General features: G+C 43.3%; 1 protein-coding gene and 1 pseudogene across 2 annotated transcripts in view; both read right to left on the reverse strand.

Moving 5' to 3' along the window:
* The window catches only part of RH39, a 48,921-nt gene that overhangs the window by 7,380 nt on the left and 28,840 nt on the right, over window positions 1–12,701 (reverse strand). For both annotated transcript variants that reach the window (XM_087695058.1, XM_087695059.1), the window contains exon 6: window positions 1,114–1,256. In XM_087695058.1, the coding sequence (XP_087551184.1) occupies window positions 1,114–1,256 (143 nt within the window). The remainder of the gene's footprint in view (window positions 1–1,113; window positions 1,257–12,701) is intronic.
* On the reverse strand, window positions 9,043–11,954 carry LOC148039886 (uncharacterized; annotated as a pseudogene).

Here is a 12,701-nt window from a genome sequence, read left to right on the forward strand (position 1 = left end):
CTCTATTGACAGCTCACGTAACTTCAGTGTGCAATGGCTTGTACATCTTCTCCCTACACTAGACCTACCAGTGGTGCTTTAGGCTCAATGTACATCTTACTATTTATCAAGGGCTTATGCTGGAATATCCCTAGTGCACTTTCTTCCTCTCCAATGTTCCAACTATGAGCCAAGAAAATATATTAGACATAATGATTATGCCTCATGTGTGCCCACCGTAAGAGGATCAAACAACCACTCTTTCAGGCCACTTGCATTCATCTTGTGGGGCATCCATACTTAGGTTGCACCCATATATATGTGCCGTTCCCCCTTTGTGGGGTCACTTGTACTCTTGTGTTCCACTTCGGATGTCCTTAGGTATGAAATCCTTGCTCTTAAATACAGAGAGAGGTTGCTCATTTCTTGCTTCCTTGCTATGATAATGGCTGTTGTACTTGTTCTGGTTGCTTAATAGTGGATTCAGTTCCATTGCGCTCATTTTTTCTTTATGATTTCATGTTGTTTTTGTTTCATCTCCATGCTCTTCGATCTTGTGTTCCACTTTCACATCTTGTCATTCTAACACATCTAGGGATGTCATCATTACCAAGCACAAACATGAAGTGGAATGTAATCTCAAACTTCATGAAGGTAAAGCTTCTTCATTGTTAGTTAGTCCCACATAAAGCGACTTGGTAGATATGGTCATGTTTCTATGGAAGCGTCTAGGTCCAGTTATTCATTAAGCTTAGGTATGCATTCAACAACCATTTTTAAAATAAACCAGCCAACTCTTGTAATGTTTTAGTAACACAATAAGCTATAAGTTCTTGCATTAGTTGTGTATTTGAATTAATCGCCCCATCTTTATATGTTTCCAGCATACACTGCCTTTAGAGCCCCCCTCAACAGTTTCAAACGGAAACCTAAAGTTTTCTGGAACTAGCAATGTTTTAAAGCTCCAAACATAGCCACTTTAGCCACATAATGATAAAATCCCTACCTTGAACAGTACTAGACTGAAAGCATTCAAAACAAGGACACCCTGCCAATATGATTCAATATTGGGAAAAGAACATAGCAAAAACTACTTTAAACAGACAACTAAGTTTTTAAAAACTTAAAGAGCACCTTTCATCTGCTGGCACTGCACCATGGTAATTGACAGTCTTGATATTGTTTTCATTTAAAAAATGATCCACAGCACGACAAGAGTCCAGAGTATTGCAAAAAACCATCACTCGCTCGCCCTTTGCAAGGCTTGGTTCCAAAACCTGCATGAGGCATTCCAAAGTCTAGATTCAAATACAAAAAGTTCCCATTTTACCCAACCATTAACACAAAGCAAGTTGAGTTAAAGAAAGCATTATACTACTCTAAGCATGCCTCCATACGCAATGTGAAACATAATATAGACTTAGAAACGTTGAAAAACCATTGAATCAAATTAGAGCTAGCATAAAGAGGCAACTAATGATCAGCTGAGTGGCATCATAATACCAATCTGTATTATATGCACATGTTAATCAAATTAAACAGTATCTAGTCCTACATTGATCCTTTGATAGATCAAACAAACAAAAGGAGAGGGGAAGGTGGGATGGTGGACACACACACACGTGATTGTGTCTGACAGCAATATGCAAAACCAACATCCAATCTGTCTCTCATTCTATCCTCTCCAATGGCACCTCCCTATTGTTCCACTAATGAGAAGCTTCATAGTCCTAATTATCTCACTTGGAGTGCCGTTATGAAATTTTTGGGATGAGTGCACAATGAAGTGAGAGAGAGAAATGGAGCAAGAGCAGTGTTGAGAGTGAGAGGGAGAGAATCCCAAAATGAATGCACCAATTGAGTGTCGGTACACAAAATAAAATGTATTTATAAATTAGGGTACAAATAAGGGTGTGTCCACACCCGTAAGTTTATACCACAAAGACTAAGGGACTTTACACCCAACAACCTCCCACTTAAAGGCCCAAAGTGGTACCTTTAAGCTAGCCAACTCCCACAAATCGGATGCAATGCTCATGTTGAGCCTTTGTAAGACTCTTAGTGAAAACATCTGCAAGGTTATCTTGGGTTTTGACCTTAGTGAGTGTGACAAGACCATCATCCAAGACCTGTCGAATATAAAGTGGTACGGAACATCTGTGTGTTTGGTACGTGCATGAAACATGGCATTCTTAGCTAGACATACGGCACTCTAGCTATCACAACCAAGCATTGGAGTACGGGAAGAAAGATCAACATCTTTGACCAAATGGCCAAGCCAAATAGCTTCCTTAGAAGCTTGTATGGCTGAAATATATTCAGCCTCTGTAGTACTCAGTGCCACAATTTCCTACAGCCTTGAACACTAAGAAATAGCCCCACCAACCAAAGTAAAGACATACCCACTAGTAGATTTTCTAGTGTCAAGATCTCCTGCCATGTCCGAATCACAAAATCCCTGCAAATCTAGTGTACCCTTCCCATAGCATATACACTTTTCCTATGTACCTTTTAAGTATCTAAAGATACATTTCACTACTTCCCAATGTGGCTTGTTAAGGTTAGACATGAATCTACTAACAACTCCCATTGGATAAGCAATGTCAAGATAAGTTGCAACCCTGGCATACATCAAAGAGCCATAAGTTGATGCATAAGATATGCCCTTCATAGCAATAGCAACTATATGATCTTTTCGGCAATCAACTTTGCTAAACTTTGTATGTGGCGGTAAAGGCACACCAAGAGGCTTAACATCAGCCATATTCAATCTGTCAAGTACTTTGCTGATGTACTTGTCCTGTGAGAGAAACAATGGGTGCTGCCCTCTATCTCTTTTAATGTGCATGCCTAAAATGTGTTCAGCTGCCCCTAACTCTTTCATTGAGAAGGCTGAACTCAACTGCCTTTTAAGAGCATTTAAAGTACTCTTATACTTTCTTGCAATCAACATGTCATCCACATATAAGACCAGCACAATAAGGCTTCCATCATCAGCCTTTTTAGTATATAAGCAATGATCTGCATGACTGTGTTTACATCCATGGCTGAGCATAAAAGTATCAAACTTTTTATACCACTGTCTAGGGGCTTGTTTCAGCCCATATAAGCTACGTTTCAGCTTACAAAATAAATGCTCTTTCCCTAGAATAGCAAAACCTTCGAGCTATTTCATGTACAGCTCTTCATCCAGGTCACCATGAAGAAAAGCAGTCTTCACATCCATCTGATCCAACTCTAAATCCGAGGATGCAATGAGAGCAAACAAGACACGGAGCGTAGTCATCTTCACCACCACTGAAACAACCTCCTAGAGGTCTATGCCTTCCTTCTATGTATAGCCCTTAGCAACCAAACATGCCTTGTACTTGGGCTTTCCATCAATACATTTCACCTTGTAAACCCATGTATTAGGAATAGATTTTCTATCCTTGGGCAAAGGTACAAGCTCCCATGTGTTATTCCCATACAAAGACTTCATCTCTTCCTGCATAGCAAGCTTCCACTTTCCTTGTTTTCACATAACTTTGTCTCTCTAAATGTCAAAGGCTCACATTCATCAGCTAATAAAATGCAATCTAAAGATGATAGAAACCTCTGTGGCTGCCTTCTGACACATGTAGACCTTCTTACCCAATGATCCGTATTGTTAGGCAATGGGCCTACATCGTCAAGTATGTGCACACCATCACCTAGTGGCTGATTTTTAGCATTTTCTTGCTGTTATAACCTATTTTTAGCATGTTCTACTTGCTGTCCTATTCCACCCTGTGCATCTATTTGCTGTGTGGTGAACCTCCAAGTCCAATACTGAAAAATAATGAGTTGCTATTATTATTAATAGCATCTAACCAACCAGGTATTATCTTTTGGCTGTAGCACAATAGGTTGCTGCTCATTTTCAATATCAAAAGGAACAGAATCTTCACCTAATGGTTGTCGAATGGCTGGCTGTTCATGCTGAAATTTGACATTCTTTTTGTCAAGGTCACCATGTATAGCATTTTTCAGCAACTTTGCCTCATTAAATACAACGTCTCAGCTACGTACTATATTGCTATCCTGAGGAAGCCAAACCCTATAACCCATCTCTCCCTCATCTCCATACCCATGAAGATACCCTTGATGGATTTCATGTCTAGTTTAGACCTCTAATTTACAAGAACATGCATAAAGACATCACAGCCAAAGACACGCAAATCATCATATGAAGTAGGTTTACTAGACCAAATCTCTTCAGGAATGCAATTTTGCACGATTGGGAGAGTGATTGCATAAACAAACTGCAGTTTTAAGAGCCTCTCCCCAAAACACTTGCGGGAGATTAGCTATGGACAACATGCAACAAACTCTCTCACAAAGTGTGCAATTATATATTTCAGCCACACCATTTGATGCAAGATTGTAAGGGGCTGTCAACTCCCTCTTAATGCCATGCATCTCACAAAACTTTTTGAACTCATTAGAAACATACTCGCCCCCATTATCCGTTCTTATAGCTTTTAACTTAAGCCCTTTTTGTGTGGTAACAAAGGCATAAAACCTTTTAAAAGCATCCAACACTTCCTTTTTGCTCTTTAACATATGCACCCACAACTTTCTACTAAAATCATCAATAAAAGTGACAAAGTACCATGCACCCCCATGTGAATTAATAGACATAGTGCACAGATCAGAGTGAACTAAGTCAAGAGCATTGGTCTTCTTGATGTCACTGTTAAGAAACCCTTCATCCGCAGTTTGCGTTTTTGCGTTTCTGCATTTTGCGTTTAAAGGGTTTGCAGCCCCAAAAAGGGGCGCCACCCTAGACTGGTTGTGCCTATTTTTAGGCCACTCTCTTATTCATTCTTTACGGCTAAACCTTCAGTCCATCACTCCCACTCTCTCTTAGTCAGTCTTCTGACATAGTCTCCCCATTCCATCATCTCTCTCTCTCCTCTCCAACCACCATCTCCACACTCTCCTCGCGCCAGCCTTCATCTCCAGTTGGCTGCATTTCTTCGATTTTGGCGTCCATCCTCCATTGTTGGCAACAACATCTTCTATGCTCCTACACCTTGCGTTTGGAGTCCACACTCTCTAGGCATCAACATCCACCCTATCTGGCGTCATCTTCCACCCTTATTGCAGTTCCACCTTCTTGCGTTTGGCTGCCAAGGAGGTTTCTCACCATCTGGCGTCTCTTGCCAGCAGGTGTCACCTTCATCAGAGGCAGTTGCACCTTGCGTTTGGTTCGTGGCTGCTTCCCACCCTTCTGACGTCACTACAGCAACTGGCGTCACCTCATCAGGCTTGCGTTTGCAGATGTCGACTGTCTCCATGCTCGTAGGTACCACTCTTCATCCCTAGGTTTGCAAATTCAGAGGCTCCTCACCCTTCGACAGTAGTCTCCCTGCTCTAGGCGACACCTCCTCATCCTGCATTTGCAGACTTAGAGCCTTCTTCGATAGGCTTCTTGCACTCCAAGGCTTCATTTGTGCTACGGCACCCTTGTATCAGATTCACTTCATCAGCATGATTCATCTTTCATCATCTTCTATGTTTCTTTTCTCCCTCAGTGTTTGCCGTACACACTGTATTTTCCCTCACGAGGTACCCTACTGTCTCAAACGGAAGCAAGAGCTATGGTGGAAGGAGCAAGAGCAAGAGAGAGAGAGACACATACAATATGGGAACTCCAATAGTCACAATCTGATCACTTAGTCATTTTGACATGGTATTAAAGCCGAAGGTGCTCAGAGAGCCACAAAGATCCTCCTCATTAGAGAAATCAAAGACTGGTGGCGGGTTCGGCATCAACATTTGATTTCTCTATCATTTCCATTATGCATTGGGAGGTATCTTTTTTCTCCCTCCCACCCTACCTTCTCCAGTTTGCCACCCCGGTACCATGGCATCTCCACCGACAGATTGCCCTTCTACTGGTGCTACTACTACGGCACGAACGATCATCCCCCTAAAGACTGACAAATTCGACCTTTGCTCCCCACCCCTCAGAGTATATGTGTCTCCCACCTGGTACTTCTTGTGCTACCTCTCCTTACTAGGCCACAAATATCGTTCTACATCGGCTATCAGATTATTATACTCAAGGCAATAAGCCACATCCGATGTGCACTAACTCCTTTCCCACACACAGAGGCTCTAAGACCTTACGAGGTGATAAGCCCTCTTGGAGACCACCCCACGGCACGAAGGTTTTTCCCACCTACTTCCAGGTACAGTGGCTTCTACGGCCCACATCTCCTCCACAATCCACTCTCCTAAGAGCCCATGACTGCTCCCCACCCTTGGCTCATCCTGAGCCTCCTTCCCCACCCTCTTCCACTCAAGTTCAAGAGGCCACTTTTGGGTGCTTTCTGGCTTCTTCTTCTGAGCCCCAGATATTATCTTCGGCACGACCGGTAGCACTTCCTTCGTCATCAGATGCTTCGCAGTCCATGAGCCATGAGTGGTTGGATTCTCTCTCTCTCTCAGACTGGGATTCAAAGGGGTATTTTCTTACTTCGCCCTCAGAGGGTGCTTCTGATTCTTCTTCGGCTTCAAAGGGGACTCTTACTTCTACTCCTTCCGATTTAGAGAGGAAACCTATGTGCCATGAAGTTCTTCACGCACCACCATCTTTCACTTTCCAAGATTGGCACTTCTTTGAGCAGTCATTTCCTCTACTCATACCCGCAATCTAGAGGATCTACCTAGATCGAGGCCCTTGGTCCTTCAACAATGACTTGGTGGCTAGGCCTTCGTATTCCTTCCAGCATGGAGTCACGGAGCTAGTGAATTCTCTCCCAAGGTTGAGTTTCAAGTTCTACAACTCATCCAATCTCCTGACTATCTTCAAAGGTCTCCTTTCAAGTAGTATTCTCAAATTACAAGGTGGATCTTCTTTGTCCCTTGGTCAAAATGGAGCCAACTCCCGAGATCGAGTATGGTTCTCAACACCACCCAAAGTCCCGACATTTCTCCTATGCATCATCTTTGTACTAGGGCGCTTGGACAAGTGAACAATTTTCCCACGAGGAACACTATCCAAGTGGCACCTGCTGCATAAGCATTCTTCAACATGTAGCATTGCATCTCCACCTTACTCTTCTCTTGTTCCCCTTTTTGGGCCGAAGAGGGGGTGTTGAGAAACCCTTCACCCGCAATTTGTGTTTTTGTGTTTCTGCGTTTTGCGTTTAGGGTTTGCATTTGGGTTTACAGCCCCAAAAAGGGGCGCCACCCTAGACTGACTGTGCTTATTTATAAGCCACTCTCTCATAGATTCCTTACGACTGATCCTTCAGTCCGTCACTCTCACTCTCTCTTTGTCAATCTTCTGACACTCTTTCATCATCTCTCTCTCCTCTCCTAGCACCATCTCCACACTCTCCTGGCGCCAGCTTTCATCTCCAGTTGGTTGCATTTATCGTGATAGTGTACTCCTCTTCAGCTGATGTCCATCCTCCATTGTTGGTGACAACATCTTCTGTGCTGCTACACCTTGCGTTTGGAGTCCACACTCTCTCGGCATCAGTATCCACCCTATCTGGCATCATCCTACATCCTTCTGGAAGCTCCAACTTCTTGTGTTTGGCTGCCAGAGAGGTTCCTCACCATCTAGCGTCTCTCTCCAACAGGCGTCACCTTCATCAGAAACAGTTGCACCTTGCGTTTGGTTCTTGGATACTTCCCACCCTTCCGATATCACTCCAACAGCTGGTGTCACCTCATCAAGCTTGCGTTTACAGACAGAGGCTTCATCGGCTCTCTCCGTACTCGTAGGTACCACTCTTCATCCCTGCATTTGCAAATTCAGAGGCTCCTCACCCTTCGACAGTAGTCTCCTTGCTCAAGGCGACACCTCCTCATCCTGCATTTGCAGACTCAAAGGCTTCTTCGGCAATCTTCCTGCACTCCAGGGCTTCCTTTGTGCTATGGCGCCCTTGCATTAGATTCACTTCATCAACATGATTCATCTTTCATCATTTTCTGTGTTTCTTTTCTCTTTCAATGTTTGCCGTACACACTGTGTTTTCCCTTGCAAACCCTACTGTCTCTCTGATCACTTAGTCATTTTGACAAACACCAGAGTAATAAGGAGACTTCACATGTTTTTCATATATGCAATCATTAAAAAAGTTGAGACCAGAGCCTCTTACATCAAATCTCCCTAAAGAGGAGAGAACCTAAAGGCCTTTCTAGCTCATATCGCCAAGTCTTCTATGTCAAAGTTTCATCTGTGAATGAACTTCAGCCATAATCAAAAACTTGCCAGGTAATGCTTTACAATGCAAATAGCACAAACTCCCCTTTTTGCTACCTTTAACAATCAGCATAGAGCCCTTGTGGGCCTCCAAGATCCACCACCAAACATAGTAAAGTATTCTATTGTATCAACCTGCCCAACTGACAATCGACTTTTCTTTATGTCGAATACATATCTAACACCCTATAAAATCAGCCCTTGGCCGTTTTCAAGGGCCAAGTGAATGATACCTACACCCTCTATTTCAAGTGCATAATTGTTGCCCAAGTAAACCTTGCTTAGGCAACGTCAAGTGTATTTAGAAAACGACTCCAAAGAGGAAGTAACATAAAAAGAAGCACCGTTGTCCACTATCCATGATTGGGACAGGCCATCATGAGCTAAAAGTAAGGCATCAATCACCTCCTTTTTGGTGATGTGTATATCATCTACTCCTACCATAATCTCTACATCATTGCATAAGGCTACAACCATGGTTGTCACGTCCAATAAGTACGGTCCGATGGTAGTACGGTACTAATCGGACTAATAAATCTTGGACCTACGTTCGATGTTACGTCTGATGAAATAAAAAATACATATAAGTCTGTGCTTAATGTTTGGACTTACAAGTTAAAACATAAACTTAGAGATTCAAGCCAAAAGTGCACAAGAGAGTTCAAACAAGAATCAAGAGTATACTATGTAAAATGAATAATGAAACCAACAACTATATTATGAGCCAAATGTGCAATCTCATACAACAAGTGTACAAAAATGGATCGAGATAAAAGCTATCATCCATGGCTCAATCGGAATTAAGATACATGATTACTCTAGGTGCTCATATCACTCTCGGCATCGAAGGTGAAAGCATACTCGTCACCGCTTGAGGAGCTATCACCCTCCTCAACAAAATCACCCTCACTAATGACATTGCCCTCGTCATCATACTCGCGCTCTCTAAGCTCTAGGTGAGAGGCAGTGATAGGTATGTTCTCTTGGGCCAAACTAGGAGTGCTTCTCGAGCCACTCCCACGCCTCGTGTAGCATCTAAGGGCCCCACAAGCATCACGAGCAGCCGATGTCGATGCCGAAGTAGAAGTTCCATTGCTACCGGCGCGAGGGTGAATAACAACACGGACACGCCGTGCACAAGTGCGAGAGACCCGCCGGTCTATCTCCTTGAGCTCCAGGTAAAGCTCCCTAAAAATTTGCTCCTCCTCCAAGTCTCTCTCACGAGTCACACTTTTAAGTGTACTAGCGGAGAGCTTGAGTGAATCCACATTTATCTATACATTTAAAGAATGAAGAACTTAGATTAAACAAGTGAAAATTCTTTAAATATATTTCATAATCTATGAATAAAGTTATGAACTAAAAAGTATAAAAATTAGATATATGATACTTGTCTTGCCATAGACATCTCATGCATATTGCGTAGCATGCGTAAATTGGAGCGACAGTAAATTAGTCACTCCAATTGTCGTGTGCTAAGCTTGTTACGAATTTTGGTGTGCACGAGAAAATAGGCGGACCAATTCCTCTCACATGCACCCGACGAACAATCCTAAACCATGTGAAGAAAAAGTAAGTTTAAACTTTAAGTTTGCAAGTTGTAAGTTGTAACTAGAATTAAATGAAAAAAAGAAGAGATTTTCAAACCTGTGCAAGAATGCGTAAGGCCACTCTTTGGAGGTGAGGCAATTGATAGCCAAATGACTCCCACCAAAAAAGAGGCTTCACCAACGATTCCTGCTTCCAACAAATGGTAGATGCAAAAGCGGTGCCCCTTTGATCGCTATAATTAATGAGCTCTTGGAGAAAGGCACCATGGTACTCTTCCACCAAAGCCTTTGGAAGAAAGACATCGCGATCGGCCAGGACATTTGGCATCCCTGAAAAGAGAGGGTTTTTTTAAGGCGGGATGCAAGAGTGCCGCAAACACATGTATGGGTCGCTTCATCCACTTCCATCTTTTCTTTGTCAAAAAGAGAATGTCATCTCTTTTAGGGGTGGTATCCAAGATATCACTACAGTAGGTGTAAGATGATAGAGATTTAGAGGGAGATTTAGAGGTGAAATTTAAAAAGAAAGTGCGAGACAATATGAAATATAGATTCTAAAACTAAAAAGAAGCATGAATCATTAAAAATAAATAAAAATAAAAACAATACCATGAAGAAAAGGCCTCCCCATCCAAGATGGTCGATGATTGCATCTCCTCCATCGCATCCGCCATAAGATGATAGAGGAGGCCAATAGTAGCCCCCTCCATGTCCGTCATGCGAAGCACCTTGTAGATGGGAGTAACAGCAATGATAATGCCCCTCACATCCATCCAAAATTCCTCCTTTAAGCAAAGTCTTTAAACGGCCTTTGCTTCCACTTGGCTTGATGTGGACTCCCCTTCAAGCCATTCCTTAAACTCATCTGACACAATTGTTTTTTGTAGCTTGTTGCGAACGTCATATAGACGCTCGAGGAGAAGCCACATGGCCGCAAACCGAGTCTTTGAGGGCTTCTTCAACTCCAAGTCCAAGTATGAGCGATATATCGCAAAAACTCGAACCTTGGAGTTGACAAAGCCAACAATTGTGCAAGCATCGTTGACAATGCTCGCCACCCACTTCAACTTGCCTATATCTTCCATAAGAAGATCTAGACAATGTATAGCGCATGGTGTCCATACTATGGACGGAAACTCGGCCTTAAGTTTCCGCCCTATAGATGCACAATTCGAGGCGTTGTCCGTGACAACTTGCACCACATTTTATGGCCCAACCTACAAGATTATACACGATGAAATTAGAATAAATTTGAAAGATTAAAAAAAGAGATTACAAAATAATGAATTTAGAAGCATTACCTCAATGATGGCTTGCCGTATGTGTCAATACATAAACGAGCCCGTGGTTCTCCTTCCCCTTGTGCCTGCATCCAGCGCTCATAGGAAGTATGTGCCAAGTGGGCAAGAGACGAGAATGTTGATGATCCTCCTTTTTTTTACAGTCACTCCATCCATCGGATAGGATAGAGCATCCATACTTCGCCTAACCGGCACGCACAGGCTCAAGGGACTTATCAATCCTCTCTCTCTCCTCATCGAGTTTCTTGGTACACATGTCATTGTACGTAACACCGTACCATCCCTCGCATGGACCAACAATGGCAATGGCTTTTACCATCCGCTTCCATCGATCCACTTTGAGAATATGGAAAGAGAGATTGCACTTAATTGTAGTGCGTGCAATCTCTATTTCTGCTTGCCTTTGCCTCTCCTTGAGAAAGGAGAGAGGACTGGAAACTTGCTCCGTTGCTTGGGCAAGAGTGGCTTGTCTCTTGGGCATAGGTGCACCACTCAAATGGCTTTTTCTAGAAGGGATAGAAGAGGCCCCTCCAACGGAGGAAATTGAGACAGTTGGAGAGGGATCATCTTCCACATCCGAGACCTCATGATCGGGACAGACCACCTCCTCACTTGCCCTTAAAAGGCATTTGCGTCGCTTCAATGGCAAGTATTTCCGACGACAATCTTCATAGACATCGTCGGGAATACCGAGACATGGTGTGGCTTCCCCTCCTAATTTGCAAAGGTGGATGAGAAGGCGAGTGACGGATGAGATTTGGAGCTTTGGGCAATACTTGCATTGCCATTGCAAGTGTTGGATTTCTCCTTCACTCCTTCGAAGTAGGCATAATGCAAGCGAAAAGCCTCATGGAGAGGGGGTGTCATTTATGATATATAGAGAGATCCTTGAGGGTCACGCGTGGAGGGTGAGATGATTGAAGAAAGGAGCGGAAAAAGTAGAGAGCTTGAGGGAGGAGAGAGGCGCTATACCTTGATGAAGGAGGAGGTTGGAACTTGGAAGGGTTGAGAGGTTAAGGGAAGACTCAAGGAGAGAGCTTGAGAGAGTAGGAAGGATGGAGAGCTTGAAAGGAGTAGGAGGGGTAGAAAACTTGAAAGGATGAATGAGATGGTGGGGGAGGGGAGATTTTATAGAAAGGGAGAGTGCTTTGGAGTTTAGGGTTGGCCCTTGGCAAAGAGAGAGAGAGAGAGAGAGAGAGAGAATCTTTAATCTTTTCTCTTGAGTCTTTGTGAGAAAGAAAGAAAGAAAAAAAAGGTAAGAAAGAAAAGAAAGAAAAGAAAAAAAAGAAAGAAAAGGAAGAAAAGAAAAAGAAAGGTAAAAAAGAGAAAAAACATAAGAAAGAAAAAAAAAAGAAACGTAAGAATGAAAAGAAAAACGGGACTCAGCCTTGGCCGCCTGAAAACAGTCAAAAAAGTAACCGTTTACAACTTTACTAGCCGCAAGGCCCAGGCGTAACGGTCACTGGTGACGGGGCGCAGTCGGACAGGCCGCAGGGAACGGACAGTGGACCGGACGGGTAACGGAGCACACTCGGACGGCTCGCAGGAAACAACCGAACGGGTCCCGGACGCAAAGGACGGGACAGGACGGGTCGGACGAGTTGACCCGTTCGTCGGACGTGGACA

This window comes from Lygodium microphyllum, chromosome 2 (genome assembly GCF_053477565.2).
Source record: "Lygodium microphyllum isolate KBCC chromosome 2, Lygodium_microphyllum_v1.1.10, whole genome shotgun sequence".
Classification (NCBI taxonomy): Eukaryota; Viridiplantae; Streptophyta; class Polypodiopsida; order Schizaeales; family Lygodiaceae; genus Lygodium; species Lygodium microphyllum.